Source organism: Glandiceps talaboti, chromosome 18, assembly GCF_964340395.1.
Source record: "Glandiceps talaboti chromosome 18, keGlaTala1.1, whole genome shotgun sequence".
Classification (NCBI taxonomy): domain Eukaryota; kingdom Metazoa; phylum Hemichordata; class Enteropneusta; family Spengelidae; genus Glandiceps; species Glandiceps talaboti.
The window spans coordinates 17,971,531-17,993,476 of NC_135566.1; the positions used below are offsets into that span (position 1 = coordinate 17,971,531).

The following is a 21,946-nucleotide window of genomic DNA, read 5'->3' on the forward strand; positions in this document are numbered from 1 at the left end:
TGGTTTCGTCTAAGCCAATCAAAGAGCGTTTTAAATAATAATTAAATCCCCTATGTTAATGTCCTATACAACGCATTATCTGATTGGATGTCAAATTCTGTCACCTGACAAAAGTTCGACGAAGGTCACGAAATTCACGCAAGACCTTTCAGCCGTGTAGACTTTGATCTAACACTGTAACAGGCATAGTCCCATATAGGCTGAGAATAAGTACAAAATGGGGCTTGAGGTCTATTTCACCATACTCTCGCAACCGTCCAGGGCTGTTCTGATGTTCCTTGAATCAAATGGTATACCTTACACACGGAAGACGTTGGATTTAGGCAAAGGTAAAAATATTAGTGCATGTATGATAGTATGATCATCATGTTATGCAAATGGACTGTATACATGACTCGAGTTCCTGTCCTGCTTGCAGCGCAGATGTGATTTTTGTGTTAGCTCTAGTATACGCATATTTTCAGAACCTTAGAAGTTTGACTGTGAAAAGAATCAATCAAATCACAAAGTTTGCAGCTTGCGATTGTTCCTCTAACCCCATTACATGTAGCCATGGTTTTGAATGAACCCAAAATTCACTGAGTTGTTCAAATTGTTGCCGAGTGCTGTAAAAGAAATAAAACAATGATTCATACCAGTGGATAAGGCCAAATAAAAAAGTTGTTTGGTTCCGGTTACCCGACTCCACCTAGTTTTGCACGCCGACCATAAACTTTTTTTTCACGTATTCGAGAAGAGAATAAGAAAATTGTGAAGTCTCGCAAGAAATAGTGGATGCGGAAACTGACATCAGCTGAAAAAGACAATATTATATAAACTGTTCTTCCAATCTGTAATGGCTATACATCTGATGAGAAGAAACCAATAACACCATATAGAAATCAACAGAAAACATAACTACCTGAACTAGACACTCGCATATTAAAAAACAAATAATAATATAAAAAAAAATCAACATACCCCACCTATTTTAAAATTGAATGTAATCGGAACCACACAATATTTTTTACTCCTAACAGTTACTTGTTTGCCTTCATCTTGTCTCCTTATTATACAATTTAGCTTAATTAATCCTCTTTCAGGGGGGGGGGGGGGGTATTTATTTGTACACAAAAAACTACAAAGTTGGGAAAACAATATAACCACATTGCAAATATATATTGTACATTATATGTATACTCACAAAATAATACATGCATATTTAGCTGCACTTACTCTCTGATATTGCAGGACAATTAAAATTGTAAACTTGATCGAGAGTCATAAATTGACTCACCACTGTTGGTATTGCACCTTTAAAAATGTCATTATACCCTATACCAGTGACTATGGCTTGAATATTTCATACCCTTGTCCTGCATGCAGATGGTTGCATGCATTTTGCTCAACACCTGGAAGGGACGACTTACCCCATCTGCAAGCAGCACTAGTCATACCTGTGTTTTCACTTCTATTGTAGGTGAACATCGTACAGAAGAATTCAGCAAAATTAATCCAATGATGAAGGTGCCTGCAATTTCTGATGGTGACTTCAATTTAACAGAAAGGTATTTTAATGAATATTTTCAAGATAAAGTTTCTCACCTTTTCTTAGTCTTTTTTGTAACTTTGGTTTTACAGTATATTGAATATACTTCTGTGCATATTGAAATGAAATGACTCTCCATTTCATCGTTCATTTGCAATTGAAAATTCATCTGTGTTGTTAAATCATAGTATCGTATTGAACTTTTGTTCCAAACACAAACTTGCCAATTGCATATATTGAATCACCAGGACATTATGTTGACGTTGACACAGTTAGACCCTGAAAGTAGGCACTTTGAACGGGTAGTGAAGGAATTTAAGCCATCTGCATCCGGGCACTTAAACCATCATTGAACAGAGATGGAGGGTGATTTACTTCCAGGCACCTATGACCTCCAGTATCATTATACCAGGCCCACAGTGACCTGCAGCAGCCCACACCATGCACAATTTACACTCCCTATGACCCCCTTATTAGGCTCATGTGTCCATAAAGTCATATGCTGAATAGTGGGTTAATTTTAAGAGAAACAAGAAGAATGTAAGAGAATATAATAGTATTATATTAACTGTGGAATCAAGGTTCATCAGGAAAATTCACTGAAAAATTTGTCTGTTTCTTTGGCTTGTTTAATTTTTTCTCTGTGATGACTCAACTTGTATGATTCTCATGCCCATAGGAAGGATTATACCAAAATTCTAGAGTTATTTCACAGTTTTCTTTTTCTCACACAGCGTGGCAATTCTGAAATACCTTGCAAACAAATACAACGTTGCAGATCACTGGTATCCCAAAGACATAAAAAAGAGAGCAAAAGTAGATGAATATCTAGCCTGGCATCATACCAACACTAGACCACCATGTGGATTGCTATTCTTCACTGAGGTATTATTCGTAAAAGTGTGTTATACATTCCCAGAAACCTAGGTTCTGTCAGTTAATATACCATAAAATGCCCATTTTAGTCTGTTTATTTTCTCTCCACAACATTTGACCAAGTATCCATCTACAATTATGATGGCTAATCAAAGTTATTTTGATAATATTTACCTGTGTACTGTAATACCTATTTGAAATATACTGGACATTCCAGGTTGTGTTCATCATGTAACTTTGCTTTCATAATTTCAGTAAAACATGTGTGCTACAATCTTTCTAATATGTTACGTCATTATCATGTTCCATATAACACTGATTCACCAGGTAAAGTCAGGCAGATTTTTTCGGACTTTCCAGACTATAACAAAGAGACTGTCTCCATGCTGAGTGTGTAATTGTATACTGTTTTCTACCAGTTATGAAATAAAAATATTGGAAAATTTACTCATAACGTGAAACTGAAGTAACCAGTAGTACAGTAATTACACTGTAAGATATGTTGTGTTGTTCTGCCCTCAGTGGTCTTCATCATGAATAACTTAAAAAGGAAAACAAATAGGTACAGATGTCTTTTGGCTGTCTAATATTTCTTGATGAATTTCTTGTTTTGTGTCACTAGTATATTTGTTCAGTGTACATTCCATTTTTATTTCAAGATTATGATGCCAGCAATGACCAAGCAACCAGTGGACACCCAAGCTGCAGAGAACGCTTTGACACAACTGAATGATGCCCTAGATAAACTAGAATCTATGTTCCTGAAAGATTCACGTTTCTTGTGCGGCGATGAAATCAGTATAGCTGATTTGTTGGGAGTATGTGAGGTATGGAAGTTACTTTTATTTCACTTGTTTTGAAACATAGTCTCAAATGTAGGATGCAGCAAAGAGAAAGTTGAATTTAAAAGGATAAAAAAAAAAAGTTTGTTTTGAGTTGGATTTTTGAAATAAAAAACCGCTTCAAGTCTCTAGCATTGTCATAGTTACAGCTAAAAAACAGAAAGTGTTCACAAGAAGGCTGTATATTACATATACATTAGATTTCATGATCAGAGCTGAGAATTTGGCTAGTTGTTTTACTTGCAAGACAAGAGCACTTCTATTGATAATATATATATATATATATATATATATATATATATATATATATATATATATATATATATATATATATATATATATATATATATATTATATAAACTACGTTTCTTCATTTGATTTTTCTGCAATAAGGTTTTAGTGATAATACAAACTAGTAAATATATAAACTAAAGTAATAATAGTTAACAAAAAATAACAAAATAAAGTACAAATGTATTAATGAACACAGAGGGGAGTGTCACATCACTTTAGACAATATGTCCTGACCAGAAACAATTCATTCTTTCTTTTTTGGCCTTACTCTGAAATGGTAATCATGGGTAAAAAATGTTAAAAGAGTATTTTTCAGTAATTTTCACTGTTATTTTTTACATTTTTCAGTGTACTGGTTTAATTTTTCTCTTCCTTCTTATATTTTACATACCTATAGTTGATGCAAGCCCTTGGTACTGGTCGTGATGTGACTGACAATCATAGCAAAGTGAAATCTTGGATGGAAAGAGTTAGGAATCGAATGAACCCATACTTTGATGAAGTCCACATACCAATTAATAAAATACGACAGAAGAGGTTGAAAAAAGCAGCTGCATCAAAATTATAAGAAAAATTATGATATGATGTATTTGATATCATTTTGATAGTGATATGCCATGATTTTTTTCCATCAACAATAATGAACACTGTGATTACATTTTTCTAAAAGGAAAAGTCCAGTCAGACTTATTTCTACCTTTAGTACACTTGTATTGGTTACTACTATCAACTTGCAAATAATTTGGAATGATAAAATAGCATCCTTGTAACCAACTCAAAATCCTGAAAAAAAAAGAAAAAAAACAACCTCTGCCCTTCTCCCACTTGATATGTGTTCAGTCATTATTGTGGACTTTGTGCAAGGTTTAAGTCTTTATGCAATAGGTTGTTAGACCATCACATATTTTAAATTTTTCACATTTGAAAAGAAATTATCTGAAATTTTTTACATAATAAAATATTTAATCTTTGAAAGATATCAAGTTTTTCCAAAATGTAGTGTTCTTTCTTTAAGTATAATATTTATGGAGAATTATTTTGGCCTGAAAAAATATATCTTTTCGTGATACATTTATAACATATATATTTGTTATAAACGTCATCACTGATCCAGAGCTAGCTGAAGGTTAAAGTTCACCTCAACTACTTTGCATACTGCTAGTCACCTGACTTTTAAGTAATTGACCTTTGACCCACATCAAAACAAGACCTCCGTGATCAAAGGTTGGAAATCAAGGGACTAGAAATTAAAGTTCGTTGTGCTGATGTGTCGAGTCCACAGGTGTTAGTTACAGTACTAGTTTGCATTTTAAGTTATAGGGGAGCTACTGTAAGACACAATAATGGGACTGGAAGTGTATTTTGACATGATGTCACAGCCTTCTAGGTCTGTGCTGATGTTTTGTGAGGTCAATAACATCCCATATGAGAAAAAAGTGACATCAGTTTTTGCAGGTAAGTATTTTTTTAACTGCAAATATTGACTCTGGTCATATCCAACAAGATTTGTAGCACACCAATCTGATTAAAATCTGATGTGGTGAAAGCGGCTAAATGTTTTATTTACCTCTATTTCCACAGGTACTCTAATAAATCTGTATGACTTTTTTTTTTAAATGTATGGTAAATAATTTACCATACAAATATTACAACCACAAACTACTAAAATTCAAAATGTTGGGGTCAAAAGTCTACATTTTAGCCAGAAACAGGGGTCAAATGTCATGAGTTTTGAACACTTTTGATACACTTTCACGTGACATGTGCATGCTTCAGTCATCGTAAGTTCATTGGCTGCCCCCCCCCCCCCCCGATAAAGACGACTGAAAAAACCTTGTTCAAAATAAATATGAGGTCAAAAGTTGCACGTGAATTCAAAGAGGTGGGTCAAACCTCTACATAATGCTTTAAAAATCAAGACTCAAAAGTCTACATGAGTCAAAAAAAAAGGGGGGGGGGGTCAAAACCACAGTACATACGTGTATACCCATTCTATAGGAGTACCCCCCCACCCCCCACCCCCCCCCCACCCCCCGGGATCGCCACCTTCAAATTCAAAGCAATTCCTCCACCCCTCGCCTCCTCCCCCGGTCATAAAAAATTACGGCTCCCTAAAGTGGGTGGCGGTGTAAATCATAACAATTCCTGGTATAGGGGAATAGACTATGAAAACTCTGACACCACCCCTTTATGGCCCCCACAAACACTGCACACACACACACCTGCTCTCCCCTCTCAGCTCGCCTCCAACATACAGATGAAGAAGAGCATCTGGTAAATATCAATCACATCTCGGCTTGTTCCATGTGCAAGGAGGACTTGAATTATCCAGAAATAATATTAACACCAAAGAGTTCTACTAATTGTAAGATTAGCAAAGACTAAAATTGTAATTTTACATTTTAGATTTAATATCCAGTGATAATATAACATGTAAAATTATGACTTTAGTCTCTGCTACTGTAAAATTCTTTGGTCATTTATTCCCATAACAATTTTATTTATGTACATGATGAAAAACTTGCACATACAATTTTAATGGTACTTTCAGACTTCACTATTAATGGAGAATGTGACTATGGGAAATGAGTAGTGTTTCAGATGAAATGTCAGTCTTTTAATCAAGTGATTTGATAAAAAATGATGATAATAATAATATTGTGTGTTTATATAATGTTCCTGTCTTACAGAAAACTCCATGGCAAACGCTTAAATTTTTTATCCCTTGCATTGATATAGCCACACAATGGCCCATTATATTTCATCAACTTCCTTGAGAGCATAAAATCCATTGCAGCCTTGGATTAAACCATTCACAAAGCAACCCTATCCTACCAGATCCCTAATTATACAGCTTGGTTAACTGGGGCACTAAAGTGGTTCAAATCTTATCCAAGGACTTTAGCCATTCAGACACAAATGGCAGCGATGGGGCTCTCAAACCTGCAATCTGCTGATTCCATTAGCCAGCCACTCTAACCATTTGGCCATGACTCCACAAATACTAGGGAAATGTGAACAGTTGAAACTCTGTCAGTTCTATTCACTGAGCCTGCATTGTCAATAGAACAATGTCACCTTCAGACTTTGTAGTAGTCGTGAGAGCAACATTTATATTCATAATTTTTCTTCTTTTCTGATTTCTTCCTCCTAGGTGATACTAGAAAAGAGGCATATCAAGCTATTAATCCAGTAATGAGAGTCCCTGCAATCAAAGATGGACAATTCACATTGTCTGAAAGGTGATTCATCTTTTGTCAGCTATATGATTATGTGTATGCATACATTTCCTTAAAAAAACAAAAGAAGTTAAATTTGAAAAAATGGTGGCAGTATTTGTATTATTACATTGCCTTTTGAGGACTTTAGTCGGTCCCATGGCCTTTATTCCCCCTCTGTGTTTCATTGATTTATACAAGTCTTATATTATTTTACTCCACAGTGCAGCCATATTGAAGTATTTGGCAGCCAAGTACAATACAGCAGACCATTGGTATCCAAGTGATGTACAGAAACGGGCCAAGGTAGATCAGTATATTGCCTGGCATCATATGAATACCAGAGAACATTCTATTAAAGCATTCTGGACAGAGGTTAGTATTTGATAGAACTGTATAATGCAACACACACCATCTATTTCACCTACTTGGTATAAATGAAATGAATTACTCGTTGCACATGTCGCAAGTATTGATATCAGGGTTGTCAGTGGCCGAGCGGTTAGCTCATACGCTTCATACCTCTGCAGCCTCAGTGGGTTCGAACCCGCCAAATATCAGCAGGGTTTGATCAAAATTTAACCAAGTCTGTATGTATGAAGGGTGAGGCTCAGTTTGACCCTGCTGAACAATACAGGTTTTCCCCAGGTACTCCAGTTTCCTCCTGCTTCTTCAACACTAGGGTGCTGCTCTTGTGGTGACCATTCAACAAATTTCCAAATTTATTTGAACAAATAAAGATTGTTATTATTATTATCAGCCCATTATAAGTACACCCCACATGACTACTTCCGATAAAGATGACTGAAAACAACCTGTGGAAACAACCGTGAAACGACTTGACCATTAATTTGTGATTTACTGACCAGAAAATGATTTGTATTTAGGTTGTCATTCCCAGAATGAGAGGAACTGATGTGGATCAAGCAAAACTAGAACACCAACTAGGAGTACTGGCAGAAACATTGAAAAGATTGGAACATGTCTATCTTAAAGATCAACAGTTTCTATGTGGAGATGATATCACTATCGCCGACGTACTGGCTGTACCAGAGGTAAGTGGAGTAAATAATACACATCTGCATACACCTGGTAGATTGTAAAATACATCATGCCACTCTGCCCTCACCAGCCTCCTGTGCAAGGGGTTGACTGCTGTGTGAGGGCGCCCAATCACAGCATACCTTACAGACGACATGCAGGGTAGCAGTAGTATTGTACATGTTATATGTACTTCAGTTTCTGTTGGTCCAAATGTGAATATAAATATGATACTAAATTAATAAAGTTATGAGTGGTTGGACTATGACGGGTTATTTATAGTCAGTGTGAGATATGATGTGAAAGGTTCACTCTAAAAAATAGTGGAAAAAATACATCAGTTGCCTGTATTGATAATGAATTATGAAATGCTGATTGGTTTAATTATGATTACACCAGGTGTTACTACACTTCTGATTGGTTAAATTATGATTACACCAGGTGTTACTACACTTCTGATCGGTTTAATTACGATTACACCAGGTGTTACTACACTTCTGATTGGTCAACTGTGACGATGATTGGATAAATATATTAATGGTATTCTATCAATGATTTAGTCTAGATGCTATCCATGGTATCATATCATATCTCTTAACAAAGACAAGCTCAGTGAGAAATAAATGAACAAAAAGTTGTTCATGCAAATATGAAACCCCCAACTGTTAGAATGATATAAAGTGTATAAGTAGCATTCTGAGCTGATAAATATACAATATATGGACATTATGTAACTGCCCACAATAAAAACTAACTTATTATTGGGCAGAATTCTGTGATTGATTAACAAAGACATGATGCTAATGACTGTGGGTGGCTTCATTTGAATTTGAAATTTCATCTCAGGATCTCATAATTGAACTAGACATAGAGAGATCTTGGCCTTCGATGCCACAGATAACACTACACTATCAGTGACTATATTGGATCAATTGTTTGTGGCATTTGACATATCAAAATCACCCTGACTGTTGATTGGTCTAATTTTGATTACAACTGGTTTTGCTATACTCCTGATTGGTCTAGCTTTAATAGACATAATCACCTGAAGTGCGGATTGGTCTAAATACACCAGGTATTACAATACTTCTCATTTGTCAAACTTAAAGGCAGAATCACCAAGAGTACTGACCAGTCGATTGTTGATTACACCAGGTGTTACTATAATTCTGATTGGTTTAAATGTGACAAGCATGTATGTATACTGCTCACTGGTCCCCATATGAATAAAACAGGTGCACTTGCATTTGGGTTAATATCAGTATTTCCTTTTATAACAGATCATGCAATTGGCTGCTACAGGAAGGAATATCACTGAGAACCAGCCCAAACTGACAGCCTGGATAGAGAGGGTGAAGAGCAGATTACAACCATCATTTGATGAATTTCATACTCCAATTTACAAAATGAGACAGAAGAGACTGAAGGCTGCTGGAGCCAAATTGTAACTGGTGCAGTACGTGACAGTGGTCATGTTTGAGATCTCTGTATGTGATACCACTGTCCTTGGTGTGGAGGACAGAAACTGATTAAATGATAACGATTTCTACTTTTATGTGGAACTAGTTAACTATTTTCTAGAGTAAGTTGTAAATTTAAGGACAAAATAAATGAGATGTATGTATTTGAACTTGTAAATTGATCTTTGTCAGCAATATTTTGTAACAAATATATGGATCAGAATGGGAATTGAAAATAAATTATGCAACTGACAATATGATATAAGTTGTATATATTTTAATGGCATTTATGGCTAACATTAGATGCCAACACAATCAACATTACATTTCAGGCATACTAACCTGAGATAGCAAAAAAAGACAGACACTAAAAAATATCATTTTATAATTCAAATTCAACTCTTAAAACATTTCTTATTTGCGTATTCATATTTTGAATTTTTAAAAAACCCTTTTTGTTTCATTTACAAGGTCTTCACATTTTCATCAATTTGTTAAAGTCAATATGACTACATTGTTGTAAACAAGTATGACAAGATATGATTGACAGGTACAAAACTGTTTAATTCTCAGTTCTGTGTATATTCAAGCAATGATAAAATCGCAGCTTAAGCAAAATCCTTGCAATTGTATTATTTGTACAGCCAGTTGGCACAATATATATCTGAATTTGTTATTGTTTGCTTACTACAGGCTGTATGCTTGTTGTCTGTTTCATCATATAATTAAGCCACACTGGTTACTGGAGTCCGGTGGACACAGCTTTGTCTATGTCCCAGTGTGTCTGATAGCATGAAATGTACACAACACAGTATTTATTAGAACTCAGTAATCACAGTGTCTGATATCATGAAATGCACACAATGCAGTGTTCATTGGAACTCAGTAATCAGAGTGTCTGATATCATGAAATGTACACAATGCAGTGTTCATTGGAACTCAGTAATCAGAGTGTCTGATATCATGAAATGTACACAATGCAGTGTTCATTAGAACTCAGTAATCACAGTGTGTCTGATATCACGAAATGTACACAATGCAGTGTTCATTAGAACTCGGTAATCAGAGTTTCTGATATCATGAAATGTACACAATGCAGTAATCAGTGTGTCTGATATCACGAAATGTACACAATACAGTGTTCATTAGAACTCAGTAATCACAGTGTGTCTGATATCATGAAATGTACATAATGCAGTGTTCATTAGAACTCAGTAATCACAGTGTGTCTGATATCACGAAATGTACACAATGCAGTGTTCATTAGAACTCGATAATCAGAGTTTCTGATATCATGAAATGTACACAATCATTAGTGTGTCTTGAAATGTACATATCAGCATTCCTTGAACCGCCATAATCATGAATCAGGACACTAGAATACACAATGCAATAACTTTATCAAGGAATACAGATTCTGTGATGTGTAAGTATGTATGAATGTGAGCAATGTACACTCTGTATTAAACGTATACTCTAATTCTGTACTAAATGATACAAAACATATTACTCGTACTTCCATTATCCATTCAATGCCCATGGTAGTGGTTACCCCTTTACTATCAAAAGCCTCATCTAGAAACAAATTGTTTCTCCCACTTCTGGCAGTTTGGTTTGCATAAAATAAAGAAACAAAAACTAAAAACATAAAAAGTGTTCTCCCACAAAAGAATGATAAGAGTTGCTTGAAATGTCCACCACGAAAAACATAAATATCCTTATGTTTGTGTTGTGATTGTGTTGATAAGTTTGGTCACTTTCTAGAACAATCAAATACACTGTTTGACAAAGCCAAACGATCAAAACAGGCGATACACTCAATGCACATAATGTAAGTTTTGGTTGCTCTATCAGAACAACAGTAACAAAAGCATAAATGTTACATAAATATCTGAAGAGTGTAAGATGCATACTGCCCTCAACGGCCTGATCTTGAAAGGGACTGGCTGATGCACGAGGGCGCTCCAACATATCATACCATACAGACTAAAATCTCTCTCCGTTTAAAAGAAATCATACAGTAAGAACCATTTGTCTATAACGTCCTGGGGTAAATCTCAACTACCCAGTCATTGTCTATGGGTCACAACATATATACAGCATAGTCACAGTTCAACCCAAGGTTGATATCTACACATTGTTGGTGTTACTCTCACTGTCTGTATCATCCACTGATGGTCTTTTGGGGAGACTTTCAGCACTATCTGTGCTATCACATGATACATCCCGACCTCGTTTCTTGGCTGGTGCCTGAAAACATAGACATAAGTAATCAGTTTATAGTCAGATCGCTAGCCTGCGGGAATGGCCGGCAAGATCAAAGGAATCAATTTAAAAATAACCGTCGCACTGAACCGTCACTCAAGCTAAACTCAAAGATTTCAGAAGAGCATTTTTGATATTTCTAAGAGAGATGCCAGCTCGAAACTTTCACAGTATCTGTACAATAGTACCTTCTTCATCTGTCGAATTTTTTTATGAAGTTTTACCACAACAGTCTTTAGAAAATGTGATTCTGCTATCATGAGTTCAGCCGATGGTCTTGACACTTGAATACGAAAACCATGATATCACCTTTTTTGTATATTTGCAATAAGTTAGCTGAGAGGACCAACTTTCGAAAACCTATATATTCCAATCACTTTGCAAAAAAAATGAACAATTTGTGGCAAACATGCATGAACAGGGAATTTCATTTAAAAGGGCATGAATGTTTTCCTGCATTTCACTGATATACTTCTACTTAGTGACAATTAAGGTAAAAAAGGAAACTATAAAACCATTCATTTTATTAAAGGGGTCATATTTCAGCAATAAATTATCATTTTCAACAAGACAAAAACTTGTGGTGTTGCCATCTTACCATCAGTGGTAAGATGGAATTTCTTATGCTAATCTGGTCAGAAAGGGGTGTCGATTTTTTAAAACTATTTTATGGAATCAAAAAACTGTAGGGTCATGTAGGTCATGAAAAACAAATATGAAAAGGGCTACCCTGATACCAAATTATATATCAATCTACAAGGATAACCATCGACTACTTACCGGTGCAGTTGATGGTGGTGGCATGTATTCTGCATTCGGATACATTAATTTGTGAGCTTTTTTCACTATGACGTCATCTTTCAGCCAGACATGATTTAATGCATCAGCTGTGGTGAATCGACGTTTAGAATCAACTGTCATAAGTTTCTTGATGAGATCAATGGCTGCCAAGACAAACAAAACTAAGAGTTATACACTCAATTCTTGTACACAACACATATAGCATAAAAAAGACCATATATATATAAATACCATCATATATTGTTATGATCAAAGCCAATCATTTGTGTAAGTTGAGTGTTTTATGTGAAATTAAAGTGAAAGTATACCTTGTGAATTCAGTATGTTCCCTCCCTCCCTCCCTCTCTCGCTCGTTCACTCTCACTCACTCACTCACTCACTCACTCACTCACTCACTCACTCACTCATTCACCCACTCACTCACTCACCCACTCACTCACTCACCCACTGACTCACTCACTCACTCACTCACAAGATTCATATGACACTATATGATCTTCCTTACCATCTTGTGATACTCCTTTCCAGTAGTTCTTCGGAAAGCTGTAAAAACCTCTCGTAACTTGTTCATGTAGTTTCATTGCTTTGACTTCCTCTGAGAAAGGTGGGTACCCACCAAGACTGAAATCAAATCAATCACAAACCACTGTAAACGTACAACTTACTAAAAACAGTGTTATTATATGGGAATTGCATAGATTTGGTGGGATGAAACGAACAGAGTGGGGTAAACAGGCAGGGCTCAAAATTAAGAGTAGTCCTGTGTCCACAGATTACCAATTCTTGTCATGGGACTATCATAATTTGCAGCTAGTAGCCCACTCAGGCTACCACTGATTATGTGATGAGGATGGAAGATTTACAGACATGAAAGTATTTTAATAACAGACATGTATCCAATCGAGGAACTCTGTTTTCAATTCAGGAATATAGGACTATTGGTCACCATCCTTGGACTACTAATTTCTGAAATTGGTAGTCCACTGGGACTACAAAAGAAATATGTTAATTCAAAGCCCTGACAGGGTGCAATACCATACAGGTATTCATTCTGGCATGCTCTGATCCCTGTATTTGTCAAGACAAAAAATGTTATATTAAATGTGACGTCATCACCAGAGGTTTTCCCATAAACCTTTGCAGGAAATTTCAAAAATGGCCAAGTATATGTCAAGTACAGTAGGGCTTCTTTGTAAGCTTTCCAAGTCACGTAAGTTTAATACCAAGGTGATATTTTATCATCCAAAATCATATGTAAGTTGATTGCCATACCCAATACAATTGTTCCACAGGGATAAATAAGAATTTTGAAGTTCTGTGACCATGGCAACAACACTGATCTTCAACTTTCCTGAAGAATTGAGATGTTGATCTTTTTATGAATCATAAGGCTTATAATTTAACTTACATAACAAAGAGAATAACCCCTAGACTCCAGCAGTCTACAGCTTTGCCATAACCACCCATACCAGCTGACGTGAGAACTTCTGGTGCTAGATACGTTGGAGTTCCACACAGTGTCTTCATTAATGAATTCTCACCAACAAACTTTGATAAACCAAAGTCTGTTATCTTCACTAAAGTTTCATGACTATCTGTGGCTAGGAGCACATTTTCTGGCTGTGAAGAAAATTATGCAAATTTAAACCAGCCATATTGAATGGTGTATTATGGGAAATGTAGTACTGCTGATGAAAACAAATTACTAGTACTAGTTACTAGTTATAGTACAAATTACTAGTATTGTTTGTATTCACATATAATCAAGTATACCGGTATGTATCTGATTCAACGTTTAGTGAAGCTTCTAGAATACAACTTTTGACAGTGCATAATTTTCTGACTTGTGTTTTTCCCGCCCACGTAGTTATGTGCAGCTAAAGCATAGAGTAATAGTTTATCTCTGGATATATTGAACAAAAGCAATCATACTTTTGACTTATTTATAAATTAACTAGCTTTGTAGACACACAGAAATAAAAACTGATGTGTTTTATATGCGATAATAAAACTATGAATTCAGACAGGACTTACCTTCAAATCCCTGTGTGTAATACCCCTGTCATGTAGATACTGCAAACAAATTAAGTGTTTCATATTTCATTACGTGGTTGTCATTCACAAATCAACACATTATTTGATCCAGCTTCAGGAGAAGATAACTAATGAACAGGAGAATTAATAGGATGTCTAAATTACAGAAATCTGAAATCTTCTAATTTTAAAACAGACTTTCTTGCAAATGATACAATAGTAGTTCATCGGATTTGTTTGAACCTGTCACAGAATGTATTGGCAGGGATGTAGCAACATTTTTAAAATTAGGCCGTAAAATCGAAAAGTAGGCAGAAAAAACCTATGAGGGAGACACATGAATCTGACCAACAATGGATATATAGTAGTTGAACCAAAGAAGCTTTGTACATAAATTCCTGAACAAGTAACTGGCAAGAAACTGCAGAGTAGCTGGTAACTGGCCCTTACCTACATCCCTGATTGGGATATACCACATGAAGTTCACATCATGACATCACAGTTAGGTGTTCTTCCCCAATATTTTCTCTTCATTCAGCCAAGGAAAATAGGAGCGACCTAAGGGGTCTTTGTCACTACAATTCGCTAGCCTCATAGTGACAACCCTTAGGTCATGAGTATTTTCCACTTGAATAAAGAAACATATTGGGGAATAATGTAATTATACCAGCACCAGTAATATCAAAGAAAAACTCGGGAAAGTAATGGCAATTTTGATATTTGAACACAGCAGAATCAGTGACACAGACACACACTGTCATGAGTCGGTGACATAGATGCGTGTTGCTGTGATATAGAACGACCAGGGTATAAATTCCATATTTTTTGTTCAACTTAACCTGTGCATGGTTAATATGATGTAATTCTTTGTATAATATACTGGTACATTACTAAGTATAGAGTCAATCTTAAAGGCTATGTTGGATCAGGATTGAGTGGACAGTGGTTTGACAGAGCTATAGTAAAAGTTTATCCAGAACAACAGAATGGTCCTATCTAATCCTTAAGGCTCCACTCATAAGATAACACTAATCAAAGACTGTGGGATTCAAACATTGGGGGTTTAACTCCATTCAAGTACACCATATAACTACTTACCTTGGTTGCTACAACCATTTGGTAAAATAAAAGTTTTCCTGTTGCTTCATCAAATTTTCCAATACTAACTACTCTATCAAACAATTCACCTCCTTCAACACTGAAAAAAACAAAACATGAACAGAATATATCAAAATGCCATTGAACTGTTAAAATCTGGAAAATTTGAAATTATTGATAAAAGTCTTGCACATAATGTGTCAATATACAGTATAACTGAAGATGTTTGGAAAAGATTGACAAAATTAGAATTAACAATAGTGTTCAGAAAGCATGAACTTGGTACCAATCTCTGACACTACTCTGATTAAAGAAACAAAAAATTTTGTACAGTTTTGCCACTAGAAGTGCTGTTCATAATGTCCTTTTGATAAATGAAGCAGAGCTTCTTTACAACAACTCAAAGTTGAGTAAGTTACTAAAGAGTTATTTTATCACCCAAAATCATACGTAATTTAAATACCAGTAATCAATACAAGTGTACTAAAGGTAGAAATAAGTCTGACTGGACTTTTCCTTTAAGTTGATAGCAGTAATTAATACAAGTGTACTAACGGTAGAAATAAGTCTGACTGGACTTTTCCTCTAAGTTGATAGCAGTAATCAATACAAGTGTACTAAAGGTAGAAATAAGTCTGACTGGACTTTTCCTTTAAGTTGATAGCAGTAATCAATACAAGTTTACTAACGACAGAAATACTATCGATTGTGTTGACCCGTCTCGTTTGAGGGAACTAGATACATTGTGATAACTGTGGTCTTCACAACATTATTTTGCGTAAATTTCACCAGTGGGATCTGATCGGCACAAGTGTACTAAAGGCAGAAATAAGTCTGACTGGACTTTAAGTTTTCCTTTAAGTTGATAGCAGTAATCAATACAAGTGTACTAAAGACAGAAATAAGTCTGACTTGACTTTTCCTTAAAGAAATACTCACAGTTCCAAAATAATATAGAGTATATCTTCAGACTCAAATACATCTTCTATTGCTATAACACATGGCTGCAAGACAAGCAAGTGAAAAAGTGAGAATTACGTAACGACAAAATATCTATTCAAGTGAGCTTAAACAACATGCCTTTCCCTTGCCATCATAACAGTAATTCTGTGGCACATTTGGCATGGCAACTAATGAAATATGGTGTAGAGTTCTTTCTGAAAATGACGCTTGTATCATTTCCCTTCATCTATCCAAAATATCATCTCTACTATTTGAGACTAGTAAGTGAAGAACGCTGGTTTCATGATACTTGTTGTTTACCCTGGCCTTTTTTGTAACCCAAACTGCTAACATCAGACGTTGCTTTTCAAGTCCATAAATACATAATCTTATCATTGTAATCATGTTGATATATTTCAATATAGTGTTTCTGGGTTCAGGCATGTGCATTTGTTTATGATCATGACAACACCGACCACATATGATGACAGACACTGGACCCACCTGTCTAGTACCATAACAGTGATGTGTGTGTGATAGAGCAATTAGGAACACTAAATAAAGGATGCTATGACATAATTTCTTGGTGCATCCACAATTTTCTTTAGTTATTTCAAACCCTATCAGCATCATATATGTTTCAACTATTTCACTATCATTTTAACTTACATGGTGCAATGCTTTTAGAATCTTGACTTCCTCCTTGACAGCAGCAGTCATGTCCTAAAAAGCAAGAATACTGATCGGTCAAAAGTGCAAAACTTGTAGCTGAAGTAAGTAAAATCACCAACGTTTTCAAATAAAAATTCTTTAACGAAATGTTAAACTTGATTCCAAAATTGACAACTGTTTCAGACAGCACAATCAATTTCAAATAAGTGTGTAGTAGTACTATGAATATGAAGCCAGTACGTAGTGAGAAAGATACTCGTTGAATGACACTATAATGATTGTTGTAAAAAGCTGACAACAGCATAAACAATGTGTGTACATTTAGCTAAGATCATCATGGATGGCCAAGAAGAAGAGTTTTTCAGAAGTGGCAGTGAATTTTGGCCTCATACCCAAAATGCATTAGGGCCATGCATGTACTTTTACTCCCACCCCCAACCCCTATCCCGGTATAGTGAAAAGTCTTCAATTTTTTGAAATATTTGTATTTATGGGTTCAAGAGAGATTCCACTGAAAGTGAAATAATTTTTGTCAGATGAGAACTAAAACAGTTCAAACTGCCATCCCACCCAAACCCGACCCCACCCCACTGCAAACTAAAAGAATTATTTTTTATCCTACACTGAACTTTTGATCTCACCCCTTAGATATGTTACATATATTGAGTATAATTTTAACAAATAAGGGTTGCTTATATAGTCCTTTTTCATTTTGTAGACGTACCTTTTTGACATGACCACCTATAGAGAATGTCTTCTTTTGAATTATTTTGACTGCAAATTTTTTACATGTTCCCTTTTCAAAAGCCAGTTTTACCTCTCCACATGCTCCCCTGGAAATCAAATCAAAGATAGGTTAATATGTGGTTATATAACTCATCATCTGCAAATAAATTATCATCTGCAATATTTCTTTTTTAGTAGTAAATAAGTATAAGAATTGCTTTAATTCTCATCACTAGTTTTGAACCTTTTTTGATCAAGCAACCAAAGTCATGTTTGCTAAAAAATAGTTCAATTACTTATAAAAGAACATTGTACCTGTTAATAACTGGTCAATTTTATATGTGGTTAGTGTCGTGATAGATTTAAATCTTGAGTGAAAGCTTGGTTTTGAAGCCATCACCATTGTAGTTTGATTTGCCTTGATACCTATATATGGTAGTGCTCATTAAATATTCAACATCAAGACAAACTAGATCATCAAATTTACGTCACAGCAATTGCCAATATTCTTTCACATGTCCTCGGAATGGTTGTGTTTTCTGTTCAAATTCAATGTTTTCTGGTCAATATAGTACTGATTTTAGGGTCTGTACCATAAAATGCAAAATGAAAAATTGTGTTATGTGTACAACTACACATACATACATGTTTACCTATAAATTATTCAATACATTCCAGGGTGTACAATATTGAGAGTAAGTCATTATATCTCACACAAAAAAAGTTTCAAAAAATGATCCAGTTACAGCTCGTGTAGCTTTAATGGGCTTTCTTGAGGAATTTGATTCAAATACCAAAATCTTAATGAACATTGTATTTTTATTCAGAGATGTCACTATTTTCTTTGTGCGTTTTGATAAAAATGACTTTTAACAAACTAGATTGCCTGATGGCCTTGCAGATACACACATTACCATGACTACAGAACTACTAAACCTTTGTTCAGTTGTGCTAAAAATTTCAAGGGACTACTGATTCAGTTGTCTTCTCACCTGCCAAGCACTTTAGAAAGTCTGTATTTGTCTTTCATTTCTTTTGGTAGATTCTCTTGATCGGATTCGTTGCTGTCCATGAAAACAAACGCCTTGTTTTTCATGGTTACTAACGAAATTTCATCGTTATTGTTCAAAACTTGTTTTTTATTCTTACCTACATAGAAAAAAAAATATTAAGGAGTTGTGTCAGAATTTGGAGTGGAAATGATTAGTGTAAAGTAGCAAACACTGAATTTATGAGCTTTTGTCTGGGTGGCTTACAAAAAAAAAGATGAAATACATAAACAATGATGTAAAGTGATCTACATGTCTTTTTGATCTGTCTGCCAAAATGTTACATCTTCTATCATATAATAATTATCATCATTATTATTATTATTATTATTATTAAATTTTATTTTGAGGGGGAAAAAAGAATGCAACAATGCTCAAAACATTCCATAGCTGAAGTGGAGGGTCTATACTAAAACAGACTGAAAAAAAATACACACAAAAACAGAATTATTTATTTGACTAGCAGATCTCAAAAAAGACAGGCTGACAATACTACACATGTAACAAGTTACAAGCATTTATAAGTATATATCACTATTTAAAATTTCTCGATCACAGGATCGCATCAGAAGTTAGCACAACTCAAATAAGACCACTACAACATTTTCTCAAACGTTCAAAGAAATTGTACGCTAGTTTTCATCTCAGCTCCCCAAAAGCAAGGACTGTGTATTGCATACGTCACCTATTTTTTCTCCATTTAAGAAGGTTCCATTTGAACTTTTGTCTTCAATGAAAGTGTGCGAGTTGGATGAATCCTGAATAAGAGATAAAATAGTGAAGAAAAACTTACTGGTACATATATGTAATTCAGTTTCAGTGTTCTCCCTATAATGTTTTCATGACTGGTAGTCTGTAAGATATGACATGCTATCAGCTATCAAAGGGGTTGCCAGACACAGCATACCTTACAGACTAAGAGACTGGTGATACCTGCAATACCTTCTATCATTACTGGTGATCTCTGTAGAGGGCGCTCATTGATCAGTACAACCAATGACAATCTTTACTTGCCAGTTTGAGAGCAGGAGAATCTTAGGACTAGTGGCTACTTTTATATTATATTTACAAGAAACGAAATGAGTTTAATTCATACCCCAAAAGGGTTCTCAGTTATCACAAGATTACTAGGCACCCTTCATACTTTAGTCAGAGGGAATATTTCAGACTTTATCAAGTAATTTCACACAAAATGAAAGTTTGATTCCATCTCTACTTACCCTAAATAATCTGAAGTGATTCTTACTTAATGCCTGGAAAAAAGTGACATTTTTCTTGACCTGTGGTGTATCAAAGCAGTAGTCACATGACGTCTCCCTACCAAATAAGTAGTCCTCTTTGATTAGATCTGAATATGAACACAAAAGGCCAGGGAACATATGTAAATTGATGGGGAATAATGGTAAATAGAGTGGTAAATAGAGTGTGTGTGTGGGGGGGGGGGGTTAAAAATTGTGTGTGTGTGGTGGGGGGAGGTTGAAAAATGTGTGTGTGTGTGTGTGTGTGTAATGACGATGAATAATGATCAGTACACTTGTAATGAAACAAAACAATTATGATAGTTACTGAAAATATAATGAATAAATCTAAGTAAGCAATCCCTAAAAATGGTTAGTCTTGTTAAAAGTGATCATTACACCATAGTGTCTCTACGGGGTTATAGACATAGCTATACAGCTACACTGTATTACAATTACTACTACAATGGAATGACAAACAGTGAAGTCAGTGACTGAGAATAAGTCTTAGTAAACTACCAAACCCAAAGACTATAAAAAACACCTTCCAATTCCATCTAAACTAGTAAATACTATCATACACTATTTCTACACTGTTATAACTGAAATGGTTTTGAAAACAAATTTCTAGGGTTTGCCATGTCATCTCTGTACCACAGATAAGGAAGAAATCGTCTGTGTGTGTACTTATCTAATACCACACACATGGTGATCAGTGCTGGATGGTCCATGAATTCTGATATTTATTTATTTTTAAATGTTGACAATGGTAGCTCATTTGACTGGAATACATGATATCAGTTGGATACATACACATATTTCACATGGTGACCCTTGACCTCGAGACACAGGGGTGTGAATGTATGTACATCACAACAGTATATATGACAACTGGTGTGTTGTGTGTGTACTTCTTGATTACCTGTACCCAAGTCCTGGATATATGCACTCCAATAATTCCAACACATATCTGGAGAAACAGAAATATGTTGGCGTTATCAGAGTGCATATGTGATACTGATAGAGGGACTGTGATCCATACCCAGAGCATGGATGTATTAGTCACTAATACATCCATGCCCAGAGCTACATGTACCCTAATGGATATTAATAAATTAAGTGTAACTTTCTGTATTTATATTGCACTTTTACACCATGAGACCATGGTTCTGTTTATCGTTGTGCGTGTGTTATGGTAAAGAGTCTTGCTAGCTTGCTTGCGGAAAGTGAAATCTAAATTTTGTTTGACCCAGTTAAATGACATGCATATATTATCATTTTAAGTCTGATACGGTGTATTAGTATTTACTTTTTACATTCGCGAAAACAAATGATCCTAGATCTGGTTACATGTCTTTAGCAATCTTTATTATGTGGGCGACATTCGGTTTTATAAACAGGCATAGAAAGCAGAAAGGCTTGTGACTATCACCTACAACTTGGTCTCACGTCATACACATTTTTATTCAGATTCACCTGTCGACACCGAGCTTTACTTTGCCACAAAAATAAGTCACAATTTCTTACCAAGAGCTGTAAAATTTTTGCCTAGAGGAAAAAGACGCCCCCATATGACTTCACCGTTGTCAACTTCGTCTTCAAAATCGCCATCAACAACGTCCTGCGTTGGTAAAGTTTCCATACTTGATAGGGTTCCCCCGCTCGACAAGCTGCTACTCGTATTATGGCCGCTCTGACTCATGGTGAACTATTTTGACGTATAAGTATGAAACATGTACAAACTTGTTTTGCGTTTGTACCCCGGTGAAATTTACTCCGAGATTAACGCATATATAAACACTGATATCTGTCGAATATCAAAGGCGTTCAATAAGGACGAAAATTCTCTCACTTTGTGGAGT

General features: G+C 35.3%; 3 protein-coding genes across 3 annotated transcripts; 2 read left to right on the top strand and 1 right to left on the bottom strand.

The window, feature by feature from the left end:
- The first annotated feature begins 167 nt into the window (after nt 1–167).
- LOC144449427 (glutathione S-transferase theta-1-like) lies at nt 168–4,108 on the top strand. The gene is made up of 5 exons (XM_078139958.1): nt 168–329; nt 1,460–1,547; nt 2,263–2,413; nt 3,064–3,231; nt 3,938–4,108. Exons 1-5 carry the CDS (start codon nt 218–220, stop codon nt 4,106–4,108), a joined length of 690 nt encoding a protein of 229 aa, XP_077996084.1. The 5' UTR covers nt 168–217.
- Nucleotides 4,109–4,738: 630 nt separating this feature from the next.
- LOC144449577 (glutathione S-transferase theta-1-like) lies at nt 4,739–9,247 on the top strand. The gene is made up of 5 exons (XM_078140139.1): nt 4,739–4,995; nt 6,695–6,782; nt 6,983–7,133; nt 7,646–7,813; nt 9,080–9,247. Exons 1-5 carry the CDS (start codon nt 4,884–4,886, stop codon nt 9,245–9,247), a joined length of 687 nt encoding a protein of 228 aa, XP_077996265.1. The 5' UTR covers nt 4,739–4,883.
- A 398-nt stretch (nt 9,248–9,645) lies between these two features.
- Nucleotides 9,646–21,915, bottom strand: LOC144448957 (serine/threonine-protein kinase Chk2-like). Its single transcript, XM_078139345.1, has 13 exons — nt 21,612–21,915; nt 20,067–20,194; nt 19,532–19,604; nt 18,790–18,946; nt 17,796–17,904; nt 17,069–17,122; nt 16,397–16,461; nt 15,458–15,557; nt 14,360–14,398; nt 13,734–13,945; nt 12,831–12,946; nt 12,305–12,468; nt 9,646–11,509 (listed from the first exon to the last, which is right to left on the bottom strand). Exons 1-13 carry the CDS (start codon nt 21,784–21,786, stop codon nt 11,390–11,392), a joined length of 1,512 nt encoding a protein of 503 aa, XP_077995471.1. The 5' UTR covers nt 21,787–21,915; the 3' UTR covers nt 9,646–11,389.
- Nucleotides 21,916–21,946: the final 31 nt, after the last annotated feature.